This window comes from Falco biarmicus, chromosome 1 (assembly GCF_023638135.1).
Source record: "Falco biarmicus isolate bFalBia1 chromosome 1, bFalBia1.pri, whole genome shotgun sequence".
Classification (NCBI taxonomy): Eukaryota; Metazoa; Chordata; class Aves; order Falconiformes; family Falconidae; genus Falco; species Falco biarmicus.
Window position 1 is genome coordinate 69,904,471 of NC_079288.1, and position 26,683 is coordinate 69,931,153.

Here is a 26,683-nt window from a genome sequence, read left to right on the forward strand (position 1 = left end):
CCCTTTGTGTCTGAAAATTTTCAGTAATAGGACTGAATTTTCAAAATGTCTTTTACTGATCCACGTTCAGTTTTGTATACTGAACTTTTTTGCACATGGCATTTATATATGCACAGACCTTAGCAATTAAACCTGTGATACACATTAGGACTTTGTGGTGAAGAGTAGTTGTACACTGCTGTTTGCCTGGAGCACGTCTTGGACTTCTCACCCGTATTTTCTGTGATGTGGGCTGCAGTGCCGCTTGTTTCACCCCAGTCGGGTACTGGTTTCGGCTTCCTGGGAACGTGCCAGTGCAGCCCTCAGCTGAGCAAAGCCTGAACTTTCCTGTCTAATAATTAACTCTTGTAAACTTCCAGGTGATTGGGGAAAGCTCCAGCTTTCTGTGTATTCCCATAGTTTTGTTTATAAGTAGAAGGAGCTTTTTTACTACAGAAATCTCCAGCTCTGTGATCCTCCAAAGATACTGTAATGATTTATTCCTCTCGTCTTCACAGGAACTGATATTCAATGGCTAGAAACAGAACTGACAAGTGGCTGAAATGAATACGACTACTATACTACAAGAGATTTTGATTAAAAGATCACAGCAGAAGAAGAGGACTTCTCCCTTAAACTACAAAGAGAGGCTTTTTGTACTTACAAAATCTATGCTAACATATTACGAAGGTCGAGCAGAGGTAGGAGACACAGATTTATACTACAGAGTGCCTTTGTTCCTTTTTTGTTTTTGTATACTATTGGCTTTTTTCCTCCCGTACATCATAATGTCAGGAGTGGGTGGGGGGAATGGCCATGGGTGGCAATGAACATCTTACTTGTCTTATTTGTAAGGCAGATAAGTTTTCTATGCCTCTGTCAAAGTTAACTGGTTCTTAACCAGAGCAGTAGTACATAGCCAGAATGCCAGGAAATAAGTTAGAACAGCTTTTATAGCTGGTCATCACAGCTAATTTCTTTCTCTCTCCAGAGAGATGAAAGATCACTGCTATTACAAAGTGGGGGAAAAGGCAGGATGTAGCTGCTTGTTTACTGTGAAGGCCATTACTTTCACACTGAGGAATTAACTGAATTTAAACAGGAGAAAGAGGATTTAATAGAAGCAGTGCATTGCAGAACAAGTTCACTAGAGATGAGATCCATTAGAGTGGATCATGTTACCTAGTGACTGAGATGAAGCAGGAAGCAGTTCATCTTCAGCAGCATGAGCAGCTCCCCTCCGTTACTGCTTTCTGTGTAAATTCACTTACACTTGAAGTCAATAGTGTGAACTAGGCAAATCCTCAGACCAGCATTTTTTTCAAATGAGCTCCAGACTCCCTTTCTTCAAGATCACCTGCCGCTGGAGTGCCCTGTTATACCTTTAGTGCTGGGGGTGAGATTTTTCGACTTAACTGAGGCTGCTTTCCAGATTTGTCACAATGCTGAAGGTGATTAAAATGGCTGCAGTAGCTAGCAGAGCGTGCTCTACACCCTGGGAAGCCATTCAACAAATAAAACTTAATAGAGACAGCTCTGCAACCCCTTGTGTCAGCTGTCTTACCTCTGATGAAAGAACAGGAGAGCTGAGGCTTTTGCTAAGCATGTTTCTCTGTCAGACCTTGAGCTTGCAGCAGAATTGAGCTCATTTACCACGCTCTAAGACTGCAGCAGTCTGTTGTAGCTGCTGTTCTCTGTATATAGTTTGGATGTGGTCAAGGGATCACAAACAGGCTGAGGTTGGAATGCACCTCTGGAGGCCATCTGGTCCAAGCCCTGTGCTCAAGCAGTTGCCCGGGACTGTCTCCACAAGGTTTTTGAGTATCTCCAAGGATGGAGACTCTGCAGCCTTACTGGGTAACCTGTGCCAGTCACTCTCACAGTAAAGGTAAAAAAAAATAAAATAAATTTGGCACCACTGGAAAGGGCTTGGGTCTGTCCTCTTTGCACCCTTCCTTCAGGCATTTATACACATATGATATATACGTCTATGTGTGTGTGTTTAAAATAGATATAAGATCCCCGCCGTAGTTTCTCCAGTCTAAACAGTCCCAGCTCTCTTGGCCTTTCCTCATAGGAGAGAAGCTTCAGTCCCTTCATCATCCTTGTGGCCCTTTGCTGGACTTTCTCCATTATGTCCAGGTCTCTTGCCTACTGGGGAGCCCAGAACTCGACATAGTACTCCAGATGTGGCCTCACCTATGCGGAGCAGGAGGGAAGGAGCACCACTCAGCCTGCTGGCAATACTTCATCTAATACTGCCCGGGATGCCATTTGCCTTCTTTGCAAAACACTGGTTTGCAACCCAGTGTCCACCAGGAAACCCAGTCCCTTTTCTGCCCAGCTGCCTTCAGCTGGGTGGCCCCCAGCATATATTGATGCAGGGGATTGTTCCTTCTGAGCCACAGGACTCTGCACTTCTCCTGGAAGAAGTTTCACGATGTCCCTGTCAGCCCATATCTGCAGCCTGTTGAGGTCCCTCTGGATGGTAGCATGACCCTCTGGCCTATCAGCCACTCCTCCCGGTTTTGTGTTATCAGCAAACTTGCTGATAACTTGCTGCCCCTTCATCCAGGTTGGAGATGTTGAACAGGACCGGACCCAGTACTGACCCCTGGGGTACAGCACTAGTTACTGGCCTCCAGCTAGACTTTGTGCTACTGACAACCACCCTCTGCATCTGGCTGTTCAACCAGCTCTCAGGCCACCTCAGAATATGAATTTGTGTATTTTTGTTGACTCTGGATTTAAAATACGGAATTTTAGAATGCCTTTTTAATTTTCTATTTTAAATCCTGCTGCCTTGCCCCCCTCCCCCCAAATAAATAGGTGGAGCCTAAGAAGCACTCTGAAACATGTCTTGCATGCTTATCCTGTGCCAGCTTTCATTCAGGTCAAATAGAAATGTATCTAACAGGTTTTGCAGGTCTAATTGTCACCCTCTAAGAAGTTACTGCTTCCAGCTTTCCCCTTCTAGCTTTCCCCTTCCCCGCTAGGTTAATCTCCTCCAGCCAAAAAACCCTTCCAGGAGACTGACTGGTGCATCTGTCTGAGAGGGGGTTTAAACTCTGTTTTATTTGCAGTGAGATGGAGCAGGGCTGCCCGTAGTGCCCTCAGCTGGGGAGGCAGTAACTTCTTAAAATGCTCCAGCCTCAGATAAGGACAGTTGGGGTGAAAATATACATTACGCCTATGCTAGTCCAGCAGTGTGCTGCTGCAACAGGCAGGTTCATCTCATCGCTGTCCTGGCCTTGCAGGCTTCCCCCATCCATTTGAATTGGTCCAGGCTTGTGCTGGAATCCATACTGTTGTGAAAAAACTTGCTAATCGGCAGAAAGATATTTGATTCCATTTGTTGGTTTTTGTTTTGTTGTTGTTTTTTTCTGGACTGGTGTTCTGCTGGGTTAGCAAGTTGTGTTAGCTTGGTGCAGGATCTAACAAGCACCAGAAGCAGTGCCAGGTGGCGGAGGAGGACAGGATGCTCTGACTGTTGACTTCAACAGGTTGTTAGACTGGCTCAGCCATAACGTATAGCTTTCCAACCTCAACCCCTTTTCATTTTCACTGTTCCTCCCACTTTAGATTCTCTTAGCATTAATCAGCATTTTATTTTATTAACAGCATTGTCTGAAAATAATGAGCTCTGATCTTCGAGGGTCACACAATATTTTTGTCAGCAATACTCGGTCTCTATCTGAAAAAGAAAAAAAATACTGTGTGACTAAGATCAGTGATATGGTAGTTATTCCTTTGTTTCACTGAGCAACTGAAATGGAAAAAGTTTGGGGGGTTTATCAGTTGTTTGATTATTGTTTGGGTTTGGTTTTTTTAAGCCAGTGATGATGGCTATAAATTTGTATTTGCAGTAAGACAGTTGTATATTCTGACAGAAGTAGTTTGTATAAAAATATAAAAAAATATTATTAGAGATTGAACTAATTCTGGCCCTTCTGAATATTTGGAGGTTTATTACTGGAATAAATGTGACTACTGTGCATGGTGGCTGAATTTAAAGATAAAACAGATGAAAGGATAGGTACCACTGATCTCATTTCAGGCTTCGCAATATTCAAAGTGCAGATTGGTAAGATAAGCATGGAAATCCTAAGCCAAGAGGATCCCACACCCTCATTTTAATCACGTAACTGCAGTGGCAGCAGCCTGCCAAGGGTGTCTGAGTTCTGCTCCTCTACACAAGTATATGATTCCCAGTGTGGTCGTCGTCCAAGCTGAAGTCTTTTCTTGGTTGGTTTTTTTTTTCCATTTTAACTTCTATGGGAATTCAGTAGAGAGTTCAAGAAGAACCCAGGGTTTGTGGTCATGTGAATAATCATACCACTTCTTTTTTTAAAAACAAGCTTAAATTAAATCTCATTAACCAGATTAGTCAACACTTGATGCGTGGGCAAGTTGGGATTGTAAATAAGGAGACAGAATTAGATATCGGCATGTCTGGTGACAGAAGTGGAACATTTATGACAACAGAAAGCAGTCAACCATACCAAATGTTGTTCTTGTAAGTGCTGCTGAGAGATTTATTTGATGCTGTTCTGTGCAGCTGGTGGTGAAGGATCACTTGCTCTTTGGCCAGAAACTGCACGTTATAGAAGTGCTCTTCTCTACTTTTTTCTTTCTTATGTCTTGACAAAGTGCCAAATACCTACTTGGAGCAATAAACAATTATTTCATAAGCATGACTACTAGCAACAGGGTAGAATCTTGTTTAAACTTGCTCATAACCTATTTAAACTTTTTCATACATGCTTTCAAGCAGCTTAGGCACCCTGTCATGGTACAAAGTGCCTACAGTGAAGCTGAAGCTGCAGAGCTGCCATGAGAAGGAGAAAGGTGGCTTCTGCATTTAGAAATATTGGTGAACTGTCAGTCATAGAGAAAGTGTGTGAACTATCTATGAAGCATAACTACAGAGTCAGTAAAGAGGCTGGATATCAGGGCTGGTTTCAAAGTACAGAAACTTGAGGAAGGAGAGTCCTGGCTTAGGTGCAAAGCTCTAAAATCATGAGTAATGTCATGGAAACTTATTCTGTGTAAGAAGCCATAGGACTTTGGTTTTTATGGCTTAACTTCTGGGCATTATGCTGTCTGGGTAAAAAAAAAAAAAAGGAGATACCACCTTAAGGTTGGTTAAAAAGGTGGACATTAAAAAGCTTGGAAACAAAGATACATCAGGAACTGACTTGCCTTAAGCGTCATGGAGATGAATTTTTAATGTTAGAAAGTAGGAATATTCTGTTTAAGCTGGGTTAATGTAGGGTTCTGGTTTTGGCCTTTTTTTGGCATAAATTCTGTGAATTAGTAAGCGTAAATGTTGGGGAAATGCCATTATTACACCACTGTGCAGTATTGGGCTAATGATAGTTACAGACATATAAAAGCCAGAGCTAATGTTGTAACTTTTGTGACACCTTTAACAATTTATCAGCTGTCATTGTTGGAAAGAGAGTTTTCTGTCTTTTTTTCCTTAATGTTGCAAAAGTGGCTAATGAGATCAGAATGTAATGGATTCAATTTGTAATGAAGACAGAAATTCATTATAGCAAGAAATAACTGAATCGACCTCCAAGCATGGAGTTCTGATGATGAATGTACAAAAATAAGGAAGAAGTAAAAAATATCGCTATTCAAAGTATGGAGATGTACTATTAAAACTGAATATGCTATAGTCAGAAAGACTTAAGATATGTACAATGTTCTCAAATACACCTTGTAGACTTACTGAGCTAGCTTTAAACAGATTTATGTAGACAGTAGTAACTATGGTGGTTTGGAGGTGGGAGGTAGTAGGCATTTTTGCACTAACTGGCCCTTGGGCTTGAGGACTGCTGCTTTATGCTTACTGCTGTCAGCTGGAGTCATTGGTTGTAGCGTAACTCCTCCAGGTAACCTGGTTGTATAGTAAAGGCGTGTAGTGTTCTAGTGTGGAAGCACTAGTGTGAAGTATTTTGTTAGGAAATCTCTTTCCAGTTTTGTGTGGCTTGAAAGCTCAGCATACTATTTCAGGTATGCTGCTGTTGATTTTCCTGAACTATTTCTTCTAAGTAAACAGAAAAAATACTAGCCTGTAGGAAATTAATAAGCAAAGTAAAGCAATTTTGAAATAAACGTGCTTGTCTAAAAAGCAAATATTGAATGCATTCATTAAAAACAACAAAAAAAAACCCAACCCAAAACATACCACACCAAACCACGAACTACCTCATTTGGAATGTTTTTTTTGTATTTTTGACCAGTGATAATTTAGTTAAAATTTTAGTGTGACTTTTTGTGAGTTGCTGATTTCATCTTGAAGGGTGTGCAGGTTTGAAATCAAAGGAGACATTTGTGGAAATAACTTCACAAATGAATGGCCCTAGATATGTTTGGCCATTTTCTGTCGAAAGTGGCTTCATATCTTGTATATTCAACTGTAAGTGCTCTGGAGTTTGTTTTCAAAGGTGCGATACATTTGCACTTGCAGCTGACTCTTTGGAAAATGAAGCCTTAGGGTTTACCTAGGAGTCTGCTTTATCACTGAAATTTGAAAAGTATCAGGAAATATCAGCTGAACAGTTGTAGTGGAAAGGAATACTCACTTTACGGCTCTACCAGTATGCCTGGTGGCTGGTGCCCCATACACTTCTTTGCAGGGTAGGTTATCGTTCCTCTTGGGTTAGACAACAGGACAGACCACACAAGGAATAGCGTTCAAGCTACTGCATCCATCAGGGTAGTTCACCAAGTACTCTTGGTTTATCCTCTTTCTCCCTGTGTGGCAGTAAGTTTTACTGCTGTGAATTCTTTCTCAGTGAATGGTTGGAAGATGTCTCTGAACTGGGAGAAGACACTAGGGCAGTCTGATGGCCCTGACTGGAGCAGGCTTACTGCAGCGTTACAGAATAGCCATGATAGCAGGTAGCATATACTTCACACAAATTTTAGCTAGTTTCATGCTAACAGAGCATCTCACTTGAACTAAAAGTGCAACAGACTAGAGGGTTTTGCCCTAAATGGCATTTTTGGCAAGGGAAGTTCTTTGAGATGAAGGCAAGATAATAAATGTAGGTGTTAAAGTATTTCTCATCATGGGAGTAGCTGAAAGGAGCTGGTTTGTGCAAGCAAGCTGTCCTGCTATTTTGTTGGTTTGAAAAATTTCACATTGATGTTTCACATGAGTGCAGTGCTTCCACAAAGCTGGCACAGATTCGCTCATAATTTTATTATTTGTTACCAATATGCAGACTGTTAATATCCTTACAGCTATTGGAGTTGTGGAGTGTTCCCTTTCACTGTGTATTTCTCTCTCTCTTAGCTTTCTTAGCAGTGACACTCTTTTACTCTTTACTTTGGAAGTGACCCTCTTTTAGTTTGAAAGTGTGCTGATGTGTGGTTTGGTTACTGTCTTCCCACGCATGGCGCGGTGTGCTTGCATTAACCTTTCCAGCCCACGGCAGCTTGTGCTGACCTTCAGTATGAAGCTGAGTATGAGCTTATGAATGTGAAATTGCTTTAAGCTTTAGCATCTTTATTGTTTGCTCACGTTCACTGTATGGGTTAGAGTTTTCAGTAGTAAATGGTTTATATTGGATTCTGCATTTTCAGAAAGTATATAGGGTAAGTCCTGGTCCTCATGGTTACCCTGCACGTGTTTGGGTGGGTGGGGGTCTGCGGTGTTAGGGGAGGACAAAACGGGGAGAGTCTGTGCTGCAACGCAGCAGTCTGAGCAGCTAACGCAGCTCCTCCATTAGCTGTGGAGGAGCTACACAGAGGGTGTTCGGGTAGGCTCAACACTTAACTATTTATTAGTATGCAGAAACCATTTTGGTTCTACAGAGAAGGCAAATAATAGCCCCGGTGGGAAAACATTTAGGAGTCTTCAGAAGGATGTTTCTGTGCAGTCAAGTAGAGAGAGGTTTTCTGATGAACTCCTCTTGGGAGGTGCAGAGTGCCCTTGTCTTCACTGGCAGCAGTGGTATTTGCCATCAGGATCAGACTTGTGTGAAAACCGTCCTGCGTAAAGGGAACTGTTACAACTAACAAAAACCAGCCAGGATGCGAGTGAAAAAAACAGAATAAAAACTTCAACGTTCTTGGGAGTTGCTAATTTTGAGCCTCTTCCTAAAAAAAAAAAATATTCTTCTGCAAGAGTTTTATTTGGCTCTTGTAATTTGAATAGAGAGGAGACAGAAGCTACTGAAATTACCATCATGATATTTTAAGGAAGGAAAAATAACTTTAAAGCTGCAGGTTTCAGGTTAAAGTTGTGTAGCTTCATTGCAACACTGATCTTGTGCAAATACTTCCTTTGGAGCATAACAACATTACAGAGTTCCAAATGACTGTGCCAGTTATTTTTCTTCTTTTAACAGAAGATTAACATGTATCAATTCTACTGTTGTTTATTCCTTATATAGTGCTTATCCTTCATTATTTTGACCTTTAATACCCTAATTTGTATGGTTTCCTTAGTCATTGCGTAGGTGATTTAATTCTTTATATAAATGAAAAAAGCACAACTCGGTATTAAAATGCTTCTTATCACTGATGAGTCTTGGTTTTTGATGTAAGATAAATAGCTTCTGAGATGAGTAGATTGGCAGAGCTTTTTTTTTTTTTTTTTTTTTGTTGTGTTCCGAGTCATAGGTAGTAATGATGGAGCTTTCTTAAAATACTTGCAAGTCTGCACAATAACTTTATTCCATCTAGACCTGGAAGAGGACTGGGAGTTGACTGCTGTTTTCCCACTAGGAAACAGAAGTGGATATACACTTCCATGTGAATTGCATGAAGTCCGTAGTTGTGCTTACTGGGGACATACCTTCACAACTATGTATCAGAGAGGTTGTGGCTTTAGATCCGTTCAGCTCTTATTGCTTAGCAATTTTTAATGGAATTAAACAGAGTTTTTTCACAGTGCTGTCAGAAAAAGAATTAATCAAAATTTTTGAAGTGCAGTCAGGATACGTGGATTAAAACACACACACATGCTTTTATATATATTTTGATATAAATATATTTATATATATAAAATTAAAGATGTAATGATTAACTTGTAACAGTGATTTTCAGCATAAATGATATTGCTGAGCAAGTACAACAATGTTCTTATAAGTTATCCCACCTAAAATAATGCCTGTCACATCCATCTAGATAGAGAATATTGTGTTTGTATCTTTAAAAAAACTACAGAGTAAAAATACATGATGGAATAGAGGGCTTTTTGAACTTCTTCACAAGATCTATATATAAATGCAAACTCAGAATATGAGTAGACACCTTTTCTAATTGTGTAATACCTCTATAATGACTGGAACTATTGCTTCTACAGATTAGCAGCATTAGGAAAAGAATTAATTTTAACTTCTTTTCTTTGCACTTGATTACATGGAAATCAAGACAGAGAATTAGTAAATGACTTGGTGATCTGTAGACGAATGACCAAAGGATACTTTTCAGTTTATAGTTTGTCAAGCAAACTTAACAGACATCTTTGTTGATATAACAGTATCTGCATTGTTATTCCTATATACAGTTCTCTTTGCTCAGCTAGAGTAACGGAATTGTGAGAGATCCATCTCTGATGAAAAGGAGCAATATAGGAAGCGGAGTCTTGTTTCTAGTAAATACACAGATTTAAAAATTATACGAGCTGTGTTATATCAATATAACTATTTTGTGATAGCAGCTAGTCCCCCCCAACAGTAGTGAACACAGCAAAAACTCTGCTTCCGAGGAGCTGCTTATCAAAGCGTAAGATGTGCCAACGAGCGAGTAGAGACACAGTGCAAAGCATTAATGAGACATTACAGTAATCAGGAAAAGTTTTATTGCAACTTAGTTGCCCACACCTCTGCAGTATGGTAGCCCGGGAAAGAGGAGGATTGATCTACGGCTGTAGCTAGCCACTGCTCAGAGCAAATACAGTAAGGAATCAGTTAACTTTTAGGCAGATCAGACAGTAGGAATTAATTGGGCAAAATACAGCTGCACGTAAAGCTGGTCAGCATTTTGAGCTGTCAACATGATTGAAAGAGCAGAGCCTGTTCTACTGCAAAGGCCCCAGAAACCTTGTAGAAGGAGCAAAAACGAGCCAGGAGGAGAGCAGGTGAGAGAATCTGAGAAGAAAAATTGCACAGAGAGGGTCTGGATAGAACTTGTACTGGAAAGCATTAGGTGTTGGCATTAGGAACCATGAAGCTCCATCCTTCCTGGTCTGTTTGTTTGTGGTCCCCAGCCTGCCCCCATCCCCGTGCCAAGATTCAGGAAAATAACTTTGTAAAAATTTTTTGCTCGGAAGAAGAACTGTCATATTATTGATGATCCAGAAGACCCTAAATACTGGCTGAAAACCCAAGAGAAAATAGATAACAGTAGGCACAGCTGGGGATACTTTAAGCAGGCACAACTGCAAGCTGTTCAAATTGGAGAAATAAAGCTATTCATGGGAATAGAGGCAGCATAACAGATGTATGGGGATGCTCACTTGAAAAGAGTAAGTAATAAAAAAACTTAAGTTGTAAAAGAAGTTGGCTATGTTGCAGTAATGATTCCCTGTTCTCTGTAACATCTACCAAAAGTCTGATACAAAATGAGGATCTGTAGTACTTGTGTTTCTAGAAGAATTTTGATGATTGCGAGATTGAACAAGTTAGACATAGCTGAAGTTAAAAAGTGAAGGTTGTAGTTGCTGAGACACTGACAAGGCATGGATGAGAATATTTACCTTATGACTAGGCAGGAGTGGATGAGCCTTAAAGGTGTTAAGAAGGAAGAGCTGGAAGAGAAATGAGACTCTGGAAGGCTGGAGAAGGCTTAGTTCTAGGAGCGCAGAGGAGAAGCTGAGAAACTGTAAGCCACGGAGACCATTTCCAGAAAAGTGCTAGAAAAACCAGACTTGTTGAAAGTACCTGGATGATGCCAAAACGGCAAGATTTGACAAGAACCAAAAGAGGAAAAAAAAAATAAATCTCAGACTTATCTATATTCTTTCTGCCACGGGATAACAAGTCTTGTGGTCAGCAGAGAAGTAGCAGATACTCTGTGTGTTTTCATTCCAGTAAGGGGTTTTTGACACTGCTGTATGAGACACTTTCAAATGTCAGCATTAGCAATGACCTATATAAACCTCTTGTAAATCTGATTGCAGAACACGTGGGAAACGGGTACAGTGTTCAGTAGGCATCGGTGGTTTGTTTTCAGGTTGACAGACTGTCTTGAATGGGGTGTTCTGTCCTGTATTTCAGTATTTTCACTAGTGACACTGTTGCTGAAATAGAAGCTTGTTGAGTTCTCAGGTGACATAAAACTTGAAGGAGCTGCAAGCATTTCAGAAAGCAAGTCTAGAAATCAAAGTGTTCAATTTTGGATTAGGTGTGTGGTGGGTTACTTTCTGGTTGGTTTTTTTTTTTTTTTATTTTGTAGAATGTGGCACAGTGGGGACAAGTGCAAAAGGTAAAAGTTTGGACAGGAATGCTGAAATGTTCAAATACAAAATGGGAGTAGTTAAGTGTCAGGCTGTCCCCAGCAGGACCCTGGTGACAGGATAGTGAATCATAAGCACAATATGCATCAATGATACCTCGTTACTGTGAAAAAGGCAAATGTTACACTGGGATGAAAAAACAGGACTGAATCCCTACAATCTGATGATAAGGCATCAGCTGCAGTCCTGTTTGGGGCAGTAAGTTTAAAGGAAGATGTGGACCTGCCGGTGAGATTCAGGGCAGGAACAGCAGGAGGGATGAGGTTCCCAAAAGCCTGGACTGTGATGAAGGGTTGGTGGAGCAGCAAGTGTTTAAAGTGGAGAGGTGGTCTGTTGATGGACAGGAATCTTGATAGACAAAAAAATCCCTCAGGTCTGTAGGTCATCTGAACTCCATCATCTGAACCTTGAAAGAGTAGGTAGAGCAGCTGGTGCCCTGGCTAGGTGACTTCTCAGGGCCTGTCCTGGGGCTTTGGTCACTCATGTGTGGTGCCCGTGGACTTGGGCTGTCCTCCCTTCTTGGCCCAAGCTGTCAGTCTAGTGTTCAGACAGCATGGAGGCTGTTAGAGGGGTAGCTGAATGCAGGGTGTCACTCACCCCACAGAGTGATGGCCCTGAGAGGGGAGAAAACAGGGCAGAAATGCTGCAGCTGGCTGGGTTGGCCAGGCTCAGAGCAATGTGAGGACTTCATAGTAAACTAGGAAGAGAAGATCTATCTGAAAGAACCTGGAGCTGTGTGCTAGTTACTGTGAAGGCTGAAAGATTGTAGGTGGTTTAGGGCCTGATATGGATGGAGGCCTGGCTGATTTTTATTTTCTGTCCTTTACACTTATTTATATTGCTGCCTTCTGTGATTGCAGCAGTGTGTCAGAACTGTAATTGTGTGCATTTGACTGCTTCTCCATTGCAGGAGAAGAGTAAATTACAGATAACGCATTGTAGTCATGGTTAGGAGGTAGCATCAGTGCTACTATGGAGAATTTATTTTTGTGCTTTTCAGTGTCTCCAGTGTTGGTGGTTGACATCTGCTAAGCAGCCAGGCCATGGTAAAGGACTCTTGGTTTCCTATTTTGCAGTATCCCGTGCTTCTTATCACTAAATGTCAATACTATTGGGAAGAAAACCCACAAAGAACCCCCAAAACAAAAACAAACAAACAAAAACCCCCACGCCCTAAAAAAAACAGCTACCCACCCACCCAACCAAAAAATTAAAACACCCCCACATTTGGCTCTGGAGTGTATCCTATCTATGTCTGCAGGGGCTGTAGGGTTAGCCAGGCTTTTCTGAGATTTTGTAACGTAAAAGGAGATGTCCATAATGCTGAGACCTTCTGTACTTGTGAGGATGCAAGTTCAATGGGTCACATGCTGATGAGTTCAGGATTTCCTACATGGGGATAAGCATGGGATAAAGAAATGGTATGAACAACAAAGAGAGAGACAGCATGGGTGAGAAAACCTGGCTATTTCTTGACAGCTGGACTGGCTTCTGCACGCTTTCATTGAGGTTTTTTCCAAATGGAATGTCCTGTGTATTGTTTAACACCCAACCCCACTTTTCTGAGGGTAAGCAGCACGGTATCTTTGCCAGCGAAGAGGTAATACACTGAAGAAACATTTTTATCTGGTAGTTGGAATGTGGGCTTCTTAAGCTGTAAAGCTACTATATTCAGCTGAGGAGTAATTCCAAGTGTACAGAGCATGAGCTGTTTGATTGTATACCTACCTAACACTTAGATATTTCTTGTCCTCCTGTGTCCTAAGATTACTTTTTAAAAGGAATCGTGTAATCCTACATTTGTTCCATATCTGACAATGTAGGTCTACTATTATAACTTCTTGATATTAGTGCCCTATATGTTAAATAATAGGAATAGCTTATTCTTTTTGCATTGCATGGTAACAAGAATTATTGCTTGGACTGGCTATCCTCATTGTGTGCAGGGAGCAGGGTTTCTAAAACTGTAAATTAAGTTTTTGAAGCATAGGCAAATATGAAGCACATGGCATTTTGCATTTTGAGAAGCCTTCTATAGTAGTTTCTGTGTAATCACTTCCCTTTTGTTGTTTTCAGCAAGTAGATACGTTTGTTTTTTTCTTAAAAAAAACCTTTAGTGTGACTTTGAAGCACATATTTTTATCTATTTGTTGTCCTTATTGGGTTATAGTATTTATATACCTTTATTATTGTTCTAACCATGTTTCCTTCTATAGGCCTCCCTCTAGAGGCGTATGTCTATCTTCAGAAAAGGAGTGGGCTGGCTTTGATAGGTCCCCTGGGTTCATTGGCCTGTGATACTTTATTTTTTCCCCCTAAATCCTCTGAGAATATTTTTGTCCAGTTCAGACAGCATGCATGAGTGTGCTGGTGAAATTCAGCTGTTTCTACAGTGACTCTAACCTGTTTTTTTCTGCTATGTTAGCCATCTTCCACCTCCAGAAACAACAGTGAAAAAATTCCTCTGCCTCCTATGGCTTGACATTGCATAATTAGTCATTGTACTAATTTTGCCTCTTGTCCGTTAGAAAGAGTTGATCAGGGTGGATTTCTCATGGCTGGCTCATGCCTGCACCTCTGCTTCCCAACTGCTTCAGGGCTTGAGCTGTCTTGATTCTGCATTTCCCATTTGCCCTATGCCTGGGTCTAGAGCAAGCCATTTGGCTTCTAGAATAAATGCAACGCAATGGTGGTGTGCAAGATGTCCTGTTATAGAGGGAAACCATTTCAGTAAGGAGAAGAGAGGAATTGCCATGGTCTTTTTAGCATTTCTCTTGAGTCATTCCTTCCTGTTCCTGTGCCCCATGGTTTAATAGTGAGAAATGCTGAGGTGAAACACAGCTGCACGCTTGGCAATTTGAAGGCTGCTGGCCATTAATAACTGTCACTTCTGATGCAATCTGAAACATGTCTGGAGCAGTACGCTCGTATTTAATTTCATATCTGTAAGTTGTTGGGGTTTCAGTTTTTTAAAATCTGTGAAGTATGTAAAAATAGAAGAATCTTCTCTGATGTTAGGTGTAATTTGCTGCATTGAGTTGTAAGGCAGGTCACATGTAAGTTGGCTTAATTTAGCATCTCATGGTGAAGCAAACTGAGCCACCTTAAATGATGGAAGTGTACAAAGGGACAACTTAGGAAATGAAATTATCAGAATCATGTGCTGTGTATCAGGAGGTTTGTTTTATTTTTCCCCCCAAATTTTTGTTGATTATCTTGTTGGGTTCCTGTTCTTTGTCCTCCTGACAGGTGTATTCTCCTTTTGGGTGAGCACTCACTGGATGCCAGAATTGGCATGAAAATCACTTGAGTCCTGGAGGAGAGAAAGTTATAAAGCATGTTCCTCTAAGGAATCGCTGTCATTCCAGATTAAAAAAACAACACCCAATGCATACAATCTGTCTGTCCCACAGCCTCCGTTAACCAGCAGATAGGATCCCAACAGTGTAAGAGTACCCCACTGGATGCAGAAAGCTAGATGGATAAGCTACAGAAGTGGCAAGTGTTTCTTCATTGTATGTTGTTGTGCAGGTAGAACGATCTGGAGCGGTATCTCCAACACAGTTACATGAAGCGTTGAATTCTGTGCTTCATGGAAAAGTGCATCTCATTTAGGTCCCCCTGTTCTGCCTTGGCTAATCTGGCAGTCCTGAAGCTACCAGGTCTGCCACATGGCGACAAGGAGAGGGAGATGTAATACTTGCTGCTGTACCAAATGGCATTTGCTTGCATGTATGTTTTAGTTTAGGCAGTTGGTGTTCAAGGAAGGGGGATACCATGAAATAAGCAGAAGACTTAAAATCACTTTTTGATCAAAAAATCCAAGGTTGCATGCTTGTTGCAAATTATTTTAATGCCTATTCCCCCCCCCCCCCCCCCCAGTTTTAAAAAGCCCTTTATTGAGGCTTCTTTTTAGGGGGGACGGTTGGGTTTTCTGGTGTTAAGTAACAGTTACAGCTTTATCTGTGCTTAGTTCCTGTCATTCTTCCTGGTGCTGACCATGACCATGCATGTTTTCTCTGCCTGTTTTCCTCATAACAATGTACATAAGAGATAGAGCGCTAAATGTATTTTAAATGCCAGTGAAACTTTGGTGTTTTCCCTGGGTAGTAACTATTGTGTTGCCAGGGTGGTGGAATTATGACAGCTGTATATGAAGTTGCTATTTGCTTCTGTTTAGAAGACTGTTTTTGGTTGCTTATGATTGTGCCAGACTTCTGCTATTTGGGCTGAAATTTCCATCCTCAGGAGAGGAGGGCAGCTAAGTAAAGATTTGGAATATCTCAGATAATTCAGTAATTACCAATTATTTCCACGTTGTGTGAACAGTGTCCATCTTTCATAAGCTGTGCTCTGGACTGGCTGTCAGTTGTGCTTGGCAGGTCAGAATTTTTGATGTGCTTTAATTCAGGTTCAGTGATGAGCTGCTTCTCATTCCAGTAGAAACTTCTCCTCCTATTAGAGACTCAGTTCTCTCAAAAGTGAGAGGTGGCCCCATGCAGTTTGTGTAGATTTGTGATCGTTCTACTCTCAGAAGTGTATTGTTCAGGTGATTCCCCTTGTCACGTAGTAGGGCACGTCGTAAATTTTTGTGCTGGGCTTTTGTTTTTTCTGCTTCAGGGAAGGGAAGATGGTTTTGACCAACTCCTTCAGAAACAGCCACCTTAAAAAGGTCTGCTTGTGTGCAGGCTTCACTGTGATTACCTGTTGCTTTTACATGTAGACTAAAGCCCAGTACATGCTACCTCCTGTTACCGGCGGTTCTTCCAAGGAGCTTCCTCTCTGGAGTGTTGATCTACGCTGTATTTCCATGCGTTGTTACTTTGGGCAGCATCTGCTGTGCACCATTGGAAGTCCTTGCCGCCTTTAAAATCTTCATAATTATTAATTTAGAAAAGCCAGATCTTCCCAGATGTCTGTGCTGCTTCTTGACCGTGTTTCTTCTGGCATTCTGCTGGCCTTGGTCAAAGAAGTTCCTTCAGCACAGATCCTAGCTTGGCCCAGGGGTGGGTTTTACCCCCATTTTCTGCTTTTTGCCTCAGTAGGAACATGTGTTGCCTGTGCACATCCCAGTTTCTCTGGAAACTTGGTGAAACATGGCAGCAGCCACAAAATGGTGAGAGCACTTCAGCAACAGAGCGAGGCAGCAGATGGGATGATGTGTTGGCACACATTTTCCTGACCAGTTTTAATCAAGATTTTAAAATCAGCAAGGGGGAAACCTTCCTTCATCTGTACTCAAGTTATTTTTTGTAGAGAGGAATAGATTACACCTACAATTACAACTGATTGGAAACTTTATACAGAAAGAAGTGATACTCTTTACTAAGCAATTTTACTGTACTCTGTGCACTTTCACCAGTGTAGATCTTCATACCATTTCTCTCTCATTTTTCAAATTACTTCTGCAGCTAAAGCAGCATCAGTATCATAAGTGGAAAAGAAAGCAAGAAGTCTCTCTGGGAAAAAAAATTAGATAAATCGGTTATATTTTACATGTTTTTTCTTTTCTCTTCTAGAAGAAGTACAGAAAAGGATCTGTGGATATTTCAAAGATTAAATGTGTAGAAGTTGTAAAAAGTGATGGTATTATTCCCTGTCAAAATAAATATCCATTTCAGGTATGTTCCTTTTATATAAAATATATAAATTACAGTGTTCTTCTTGAGGGTGCCAAGCCATCTGGATGTAACTTGCTTGAAATTACTTTTGCTTCTAAATACTCAGCCCCTTCTTCGGCTCTCTGGGGCTGTGTGGGAGGTGGTTCAGGATCAGTGATTAAAACCCATCCCCAGCAAGCTCTGCTTCCCTGCAGTCCCTTCTTGGGAAGTTGTGCCTCATACACTTGGTCTTTTTGTTTACCCCACTCTCTCTGCTTGGGTTTTGACTGGAAAGTGCTTTGTCCCCTGTTCTTCCCCCGGAATGGGTTAGCTGGCAGCCCATTTTCCCCTGTCTTCATTCTTTCACATTAAAATGAATTACCATTAAATTATATAGGAATAAGAAAATAGAGGTAAAACTTGCATTTTATTCTTTGTCCCCTGTTCTTCCCCCGGAATGGGTTAGCTGGCAGCCCATTTTCCCCTGTCTTCATTCTTTCACATTAAAATGAATTACCATTAAATTATATAGGAATAAGAAAATAGAGGTAAAACTTGCATTTTATTCCATTGTGAGCTGAATGGAAATAAACACAGAAAACCAAGTGCTTAAAGGGGAAAAAGAAAAATATGGGGATTCAGATCCTGTGCCTGCTTACAATAGAGGGAATGGCTGGAGTGAGGGTGAATTCCACTGCTGGAGGGGGGACTGACCGCTTTCTCCCAGGGCAATACTTGTTTTGTGCCAATGCAAGTGCTGAAGAAAAGGAAGGCAAGAATCACCCCACAGCAGTACAGAATCACAAGGAGTTCTGAAATGGCCAGGAACAGAGGATGTCTGATTATGGAATAATGTTAGCAATTAGATTTAACTGTTTTTAGAAAATACAGTGAAGAATGAGCAAATGAAGCAAAAATTTTAAGGAATGCTCTCGAGATAATATACTGTTATAAAATTCTTCTTTATTCTCATTAAAGCATCATATACAAAGAGTAAACGCTAATAACCTTTTCCCAGTTTCTACACTTTGTGCCCGAGTACACTAATGCAACAGTCATTTGTCTTGTTCTGTTTCCTGAGGAATAAATAAATGAATACTACCAGGTGAATGTATTTTGATTATTTCTTTTCCCTCCTCCAGGTTGTATATGATGCTAATACTCTTTATATTTTTGCACCAAGCGCACAAAGCCGGGATCAGTGGGTGAGGAATCTGAAAGAAGGTAATGGAAACTGCTCATACTTAAAATCTGACATATGTAGATACCTTCAGTTGAGCTGTCTGGCTGGGTTGGAGTTAACTTGGCACTTGGTTTTGGATTTGTGGCCAAAACAGTGTTTTAGCTGCTGTTGAGCAGTGCTTGCACAGTGTGGAGGCTTTGCCTTTTTCTCCCTCTGCTGCTGCAGCGAGTAGGCTTGGGGTGGGCAAGAGGCTGGGAGGTGACACAGCCAGGACACCAGATCTGGACTGACCAGAGGGATATTCCAGGCCATATAATGTTGTGCTCAGCAATAGAAGCTGGGGTAGGGGAAGATGGGGGTTGGGTTTTTCGGGTTTCACATTGGCTGTTGCTCAGAGACTGGCTGGACATTGGTCTGTGTGCGGGAGATGGTGAGCCATTGCCCTTACATAACTTCTGACTTTTTCTTACTTTTGGTTGTTAAATGGTCTTTATCTCAAGCCACAGATTTTTTCCTTTTGGCCTTTCTGTTCTCTCCCCGATCCCGCTGGGTGCGGGGAGTAGGCAAGTGGCTGTGTGGGTGCTTAGCTGCTCACCGATGTCAAGCCACAGCAAGCTAGAAAAATAAAATGTTTCTGTTGCATATATCCACTGATTTTTATTTTTTTATTGGGCTAGCTCATCGTTTGCATACACAATGTGATAACAGGTACTGAGACTATCAAACACTCAGAATGATTTTATTTGATTTGGGAAGTCCAGCTGCAATTAGAATCTGACCGTATGCTTTTGCACGTGTAAATCATTAAAAAGCTTATCCAAGCTAGTTAATGGCATCACTGAAAAGTTTTGTTTGAGTGTAGCTAGGCAACATTGGGGGCCTTAAATGGATGTAAAACAACAGGAGGCATCTGCACTGAGATGCAGTCTGATTAATGCTATCATGATGAGTAAAGAGGTTTGTGGTTGCTGGGGTTTTTTTTTTTCTTTTCTCCCTGTCCCCCATCCCCCACCAAAAAAAAAACCACCAAAAAAAAAGCAGCCTTTTAATGCTTTCTGCCACCATCAAATGCTCACATTAGTTGCATATGCTCTGTAAAGTAATAAGAAATAATTTCTGAGGTGGGGACCACAAGGCAAGGAATAACCTCTGAAACTCAGCAAGCCCACGGGATGGGAGTGAGGAGCCTTTCGGACCAAACACTGGCACTGTGCCGTGGAATAGCCATAGATGTCAGCTATCTTTCTCTGCAGAATGCTATTTGTTGAGGAGATTGAGTCACTTGCAGCAGTAATAATAAAAGGGGCAGATAGATCCCCCAGGGCCATCACAGCTGTGTGACTGATTTGCACAGTCAGGGGTGCAGGTGGGTACCTGGGTCTCGGTTGGTGTATGCATCAAGCGCCGGGTGGGGTGGCTGGTTTGGGCAGGGAGTATAGCACTCTCTTCTGGAATAAAGTCATGTGTGAGCCTAAAAACATCCTCTACTATCATTGCATCACCTCCCTGTAAATGTGCAAGAAAGTCCTTGAGAGAAGCAATGCTAAAGTAAGGGCAAGTGAAGATTATGCCTCATGTCAAAGATACTGTAATGTTTGTTTAAAATGGCCCTCTTGCAGGTATCTTCTTTCGTATCTTTCAGTATATGCTTGTGTATATTCAATATGTAGTCAATATATTCTTCTTGTAGGAATAAAAACCAACAGCAATATAATGGTGAAATATCATCCTAAATTCTGGACAGAGGGAATTTATCAGTGCTGCAGACAGACAGAAAAATTAGCACCTGGCTGTGAAAAATACAATCTTTTTGAAAACAGTAAGTGCATATGTCTTTCATTTGAAGTTGTTTTGGTGTATTTTTCTGCTTGTTTTAAGTCATCCTGCCATCAGACCTGAATGCCCTAGGTATTGGGCAAATTTATAGAGCAGAGTGAAGCATTTATACTGTGCCTAAAGTAAATCAAAATGTTTGTTTCTTTTCCAAATATTTTGTTAAAAATATAAAAGCCAGTAAATGTCCTTGCAAAAGAACATTTAGGAAAAGCTGAAAAGAATCATTGAGGTTGCTGAATTTCACTTGGTTTGTTTTTGCCATCTGAAACTTATTTGACCAAGTGTTTACCTCAGACTGAGGATAAAACCTGATGGTGAAAAAGATTCAGCTAGAAATACCTGTTAGCTCTTCAGTTTTAATTACTAACTTCTACATACCTGTGTAAAAAAATAATAGCTGTGTTGCATTCAGTTTTATTATACCAATGTAAAAGTATGCAGGAAGGCTTAATGTATTTTTACAGACGCAGGTCTGAATTTTCACAGAGGTTTGTAAAGGTCCGTACGCTGAGCCTGGATGAATCCTGACTTCTGTAGGCATGTGCATCTTCCAGCAGCCAGACTGCAGGTTCTGTTTGTTCAGCAATCTGCTGTAGCATACAAAGGTGTGCCAGTGTGACCCCTCACTGCATGATTGTCCTACATAAGGATACAGTCATTGATTTTAGGAAAATTTCGTAGCCGGAAAAGAAAATGAGTCATTGCTTACCTCCCAGTGAAATCAGTGGTGCCCAGCTCATGTCCTGTGTCAGCACCTTAAATGGCAGTGGAGGGGACCCGTGGACTTGGTTGCATTAAAAAAACTTGAAGAATAAACAGTGGCTTGTGGCCAGCCGTATCCGGCAAGATGTAAAATTTGATATATAGCTCAACCTTTTAAGTGCGAGGGGGAAAAACAGCACAGGAGAAAAATATTTTTCAATCTGAGAGAAATAATAAAAAATGCATACAACTTTTATGCCTGATTTAGTGAAGCAAGGGTCAGGGGGAGTATTACTTTTTTAGAAAAGCAGATGTTAATAGGAACAGACCTTTAAATTATCATGGTGACAAGAACACTGCTTCCTTTTCGTATACCTTTTTTTAACGCTATCCCTTTTATATTTCTCATATATTTCTGCATCTAAGGACTGGTTCAGGGATCTCTGTGTGGCATGCTCTGATGTGGCACAGACATTGCCAAATCTGTGGTGAAAATAGCTTGCTGGTTGATTTAGGATGTTTTTGCAAGAATATTTAATCAACGTTCTCCTAATGCTTAATTAGAGCTGTCTTTGCTTTCTGACTTAGTAAGCTATCCTGAAGGCTAGTTAAGATGTTAAAATGTTATGTGAAATTTAAACCTTTTATTTAGTTTTTAGATTTGTAGCCAAATAGACACAGATCCTTTCCTGTGCTTTATTTGTAGGTGTAACGAGATTGCCTTCTCCAATGCCAGAGAAGAGTATGGTAGGTAGAGTCTTTAAAATACTGAATGGATAATTGCTGCTTTTTGAGATGGTGTTTAAATTTCCTGAGATTCTTTCCGTGTCCTGGAGCAAAGGTCTATTTCTGTGTGCATCAACAGGCACCACGCTCTATCTCAGGATGGAAAAAAATCCCACTGAAATTTAGTTGTACCTATTAGCTGCTGTATTGGTGGTGCTGGTGGGGGAGGTGGTCCAAAAGCAACACCGGCTGGCGTTGCCCTTTAGTGGCAGCTGAGGGGCTGCAGTACGAGCCAGCCCCATGGACAAGCACCCAGGTGATCCCGCTGCTTCCCTGGGCTGCCGCAGCTCAGTTTCAGGACAACCTGAAACTAGCCCAGCTTTTGCCTCTGGGATGCTTGGCTGGTTTGCATGGGTGGGATGATGAGTGGGTGTAATTATGGAGCAGAGTGGGAAGATAATAATGTTGGATCGTTTTCAGCGAAGGCCTCCACCACCTGTTCCTCCAGTTGAAGAAAATGGCAATGAAGAGGAGGAGATAGTGGTAGCAATGTATGACTTTGAGCCTACAGAACATCATGATTTAAGATTAGAGAAAGGTGAAGAATATACGGTGATCGAGAAGAACGACATTCACTGGTGGAAGGCAAGAGACAAATATGGGTAAACACAAGTTCCCTATTTTTCGTTACAAAGTTCATAAGGCTGTTTCTATGTTTTAGCAGTTTATATTGACGAGTGTCAACAAAAACTTGTACTAGACCTCACTTTGGGCCCCAGCCCCGAGATCTCATCCATATCTTTATTCCCACATAGAAACCAACTTAAAAAAGTGTGGTTCTTAATAGACTGTGGGGCCTGAGTGCAAAGACAGTTGCAGAACTGGAAGCTTTTCCAATTATGTTTCCTGTCAGGCTTTATGGTTTCCCAATTAGGGCATCAGACAGCCTGTAAAACCTCACTAGACTGGTACAGTACTGCCGCTTCCCTGGGGAACGGCTCATTAGGGAGCAATATGGTTAACACTCAGCTCAGCAGGCTCTGACTTCCAGACTTGAATAATCATCATCTTATTTAATAGCTGGATCATTAGGGGCAATCTCTGAATGAGTTGAGAGTGAGTTGCAATGAGATGCCTTAATGACTGCAACTTTACATTCCCTGGATTTAAATTTTTCCCTGCGGTTTTAAAGGTGAAAGTTTCTGTACTTCAATATTTATCGGGTCCCTGTTGCAATATATTAGGGGTAATTACGAATTATTAGGCTGTGGCAGGCTCCAAATTTATTTCCAGTGACTGACTGGGACCTCTGAGTGCAGAAGTGACAGAGCAGCAGTGTGTTACTCTTTGCACCTTCTGCTGGTTTTCTTGGACACCCTTCTGCTGGTTTTCTTTTTTCCTGCTGCCTGTGTCGCTTCTTTAGGCACTCTAAAAGTTAATGTGAAAATGCTGATGTGGAAAATCGGTTTCTGTATAATCAGCATTACATTAGGTGGGTCAGTAACAGATAAATTATGGTGAGAGACCTCTGGTAATTAGCTGAATGAAACCCTGTCATCCAGGCATGTAATTTTACATTTTTTCGCTCAGATTGTGTTCTACGTATTTTTTTAGAAAACAAGGATATATTCCAAGCAACTATGTAACAGGAAAGAAGTCCAACAACCTTGATCAATATGAGTAAGTGAATATTTTAATTAAAATCTGGAAGATCATAAAATTAAACCTGTACTCTTAAGAATGACAATGTATTTTTAAAGTTTTGAAAGCAATTATTTACATATGATAGCAATTACCTCGGAGATGAAACTTAAATATTTGAAATGGGCATATATTTTTTTGTGCCTCATTGATTTTGCTGTGATTTATGGTGTAGAGTCAAGTCAGTGAGATGGCCATCAGGCATGTAGTTTTTAGGCTATCACTGTTAAAGCAAAAAAAAAAACCCCTCTCAACTCTCTGATAGACAAAGGGAAACTTTAATATTAAAAAAAACCAAACCAGAACACCACACAGCAAAACATTTAGCACACTTATAATGGGTAAATTTCTTTTAAAGTGACATGTCTAGCCAAAGTGTGTGGCTGTAAGGTAGTAGAGTAGAAAACAGTGGAAATCATTCAAGAGTAATCCTGGGGTGCATTAGGAGCATGGCCAGATGATCCTCCCCCTCTGCGCTGCCCTGGTGAGGCTGCACGTGGAGTGCTGTGTCCAGCTCTGGGCTTCCCAGCTCAAGAGAGACAGGGAACTGCTGGAGAGGGGCCAGCGGAGGGTTATGAAGGTGATGAGGGGACTGGAGCATCTCCCTGATGAGGAAGGGCTGAGAGGGCTGGGACTGTGTAGTTTGGAGAAGAGGAGACTGAGAGGGGATCTTACCGATGCACGCAGATATCTCCAGGGCGAGTGTCAGTAGGACAGGGCCAGGCTCTTTTCAGTGGTGCCCAGCGACAGGACAAGGGGCAACGGGCACAAGCTGCAACACAAGAAGTTCCACCTGAAAATGGGGAAGAACTTCTTTATCTTGTTGGTGATGGAGCACTGGCACAGGCTGCCCAGAGAGGGTGTGGAGTCTCCTTCTCTGGCGACATTCAACACCTGCCTGGATGGGATTCTGCCCAACCTGCTGTAGGTGAACCTGCTTTAGCAGGGGGTTGGACTAGATGATCTCGAGGTCCCTTCCAACCTGACCATTCTGTGATTCTGTAAACGTAACAGATCGGAGATCTTAGAAGGCAGCTTTAATTTTCAAGAAAATATATCACTTGGTGCATTTAAAGTCTCAGTGTGTGCATATAACTTATCAGGTACAAAAGTATAGCTTTTTTTTTTTTTTTAAAGAACAGTGCTTTTACCAGTTGTTGTTTAATTATGGGGTACTGTTTATGAACATTAGGATAAAAATTAACATTGTAGTCTCCAAGCCTGTTGTTGTTGATATTTAAATTTCACTACAGCGTAAACTGTTGTGCTGGAGAAATTAAGAAATATTTCATTACTTTTATATAAAAAGGAGCTGTAGGGAAATAATAAAACCAGTTTACAAAACCACATTAATAGTTCCAAAACTCTAAGCTCAGCTACGTATGTCTCCTACTGCTGTGTTTTGACAGAAGGTAGAATTTCATCTGGGATTTTGCCCTGAGCTTCACTAGAGGGAATTGCTTGTTCTTTGTTGTTTTCTCATCTGAGAGGTTCTTGCTAGAAGCCCTGCCCTGCTCTGGGCTGTGCTGTGGGGCTGCGAAAGGGAAGGAAGGAACTGGGCTGCCTTATCTGGCCCAGCCACTTTGTGCCTTACCACCTTGGGGCTGTAATTCTGAGTCACCACGCAGTCCAGGGAGCATTACTTCAGGTCGCCGACCAACTGCAAGGAACCACTATCTCCTGAACAGCAGAACTTGATTAGAGGCTGCTGTGCCACTTCCCTGCTTGGTTGCTGCCATGACAGCATAGCTCAAAACAATTGCACCACACCATTTGTGAGCTGCATGATTTTCCTTTTTATATTATTTGCTGCAACTGGCTGAAAAGTCGGAGCTTCTATGGCTACTTTAACCTGCCTGTGCAACACAGAGCTCACGGATGTGCAACCGTGACATTAATTAACTTTTGATCTCCTCTTTGATAGGTGGGTCCTCCCTGGAAAACCGCAACTGTGGAGTTATTGAATGAAATAGCAGTCTAGCAGCTAGCTCTGCTGGTGGCTTGACCAGCATGTGGGCAGCTGCTTCCCTGGGGCTGTCAGCCTGCACTCAGGTTGCCCTTCAGAGCAACTGCTGCCATCAACCTGCCTGTGTTTGAGAAGTGGTTTTGCAAAAAAAGGATAAAAGATAGTTCAGTTACCTGAGCTTTATTGGCTTCTGTGAGGTCTCACTGGGTTTGTTTCAGGGCATTTTTATGGGATAACTGCACAATATAAGAGACTGGTTTTTGCACGTTAACAAAGTTTCAGTTCTTGACCTTCACTTATCGTAACATTATGGAATCTATGGCTTTGTAATACTTTGCTTCAAGCATTTTAGGTAAATCGTGCACCTTGGAGAAGTTTCAGTTACTGATGTTGTGTTGCAGGTGGTACAGCAGAAACCTGAACAGAAGCAAGGCAGAGCAGCTCCTCAGAAACGAGGTGAGAAGAGCAGCCTTATTAACAGTATTAACTGTGGAATTCATGTAAAGTAGCTTGTTTTGTTAAAGCAGAGGCTTGTTTTGGCATGTGTATATAACACGACGAGTAGAAGAGACATGCAGCTTAAACCAGCTTGTACAAAAACTGTCAATGTGCTTGCATTTTAGGATAAAGAAGGTGGTTTTGTGGTGAGAGACTCCAGTCAGCCTGGCCTATATACAGTTTCCCTTTATACAAAATTTGGAGGGTGAGTTTCTGTGGCTGCTCTGCATACCTTGTCTTGCCTGGATGCATTTGTGTCTGTATCCAAATCCATGGGCATGGGGGAAAGCACAGAAGAGAGCTCAGTAAAGAAACAGGGGCTGCTGTGATAGAAAAGATGAATGACTAAAATGAGCTTCTTGGCTCCATGGTTAGGTCATGTTTGGTTTAATCCAGTGTAGACCTGAACCTCTGCCCAAAGAAGGAGGTCTTGCTCTCCCACCCTGTTTGGTCTCTTCTCTCCTGCCAGCCAAAGTGTTTGTATGGGCATGTGAGCTCACTGGGCTGAAAATTAACCTTTTACAGGTTGATCTTCAACTTGGTCTGGGAACTGAGTTCAAGGCAAGTCACCAGTGCTCTGGGATCTTTGATATTCAAGCTGTTCCTGAAGCCTGTGACACTGGTTTCCTTTTCCTAGTCAATGTGCTCCTCTTAAAAAAATTCACAACAAATGACAGTGTATGATTACTAATTGTTATTATTATTATTTTTCCAGAGAAGGTTCATCAGGAATAAGACACTACCATATAAAAGAAACAGTGACATCACCAAAACAGTACTATCTTGCAGAAAAACATCTCTTTAACTCCATTCCAGAAATAATTGAGTATCATAAACATAATGCAGCAGGTAGATAAATTTGATTTCTTCTTCTGCCACCTAGGGTTGATTTGAAAAGGAGTGTGAGGTGTTTTAGGGTTTTAATGAAAGTTTTTAGGGTTTTATAGATCCTTCTTTTTCAGGGAAGTCATGAGACAACTGTGTTTTCAGATTTTTTCAATATAGGCAACAAA

General features: G+C 41.4%; 1 protein-coding gene across 4 annotated transcripts in view; it reads left to right on the top strand.

Annotated features, from left to right (window-relative positions):
• Positions 1-26,683, top strand: part of TEC (tec protein tyrosine kinase) — a 53,289-nt gene that overhangs the window by 18,771 nt on the left and 7,835 nt on the right. For 2 of the 4 annotated variants that reach the window (XM_056351282.1, XM_056351291.1), the window contains exons 2-11: positions 498-680; positions 16,978-17,079; positions 18,201-18,282; positions 19,932-20,060; positions 21,486-21,526; positions 21,986-22,167; positions 23,120-23,185; positions 25,574-25,628; positions 25,796-25,875; positions 26,386-26,519. In XM_056351282.1, the coding sequence (XP_056207257.1) occupies positions 543-680; positions 16,978-17,079; positions 18,201-18,282; positions 19,932-20,060; positions 21,486-21,526; positions 21,986-22,167; positions 23,120-23,185; positions 25,574-25,628; positions 25,796-25,875; positions 26,386-26,519 (1,009 nt within the window). In that variant the 5' untranslated portion in view covers positions 498-542. Of the gene's footprint in view, positions 1-157; positions 681-16,977; positions 17,080-18,200; positions 18,283-19,931; positions 20,061-21,485; positions 21,527-21,985; positions 22,168-23,119; positions 23,186-25,573; positions 25,629-25,795; positions 25,876-26,385; positions 26,520-26,683 lie in introns of those variants that run through there. The other 2 variants (XM_056351271.1, XM_056351261.1) reach the window with 2 other exon arrangements.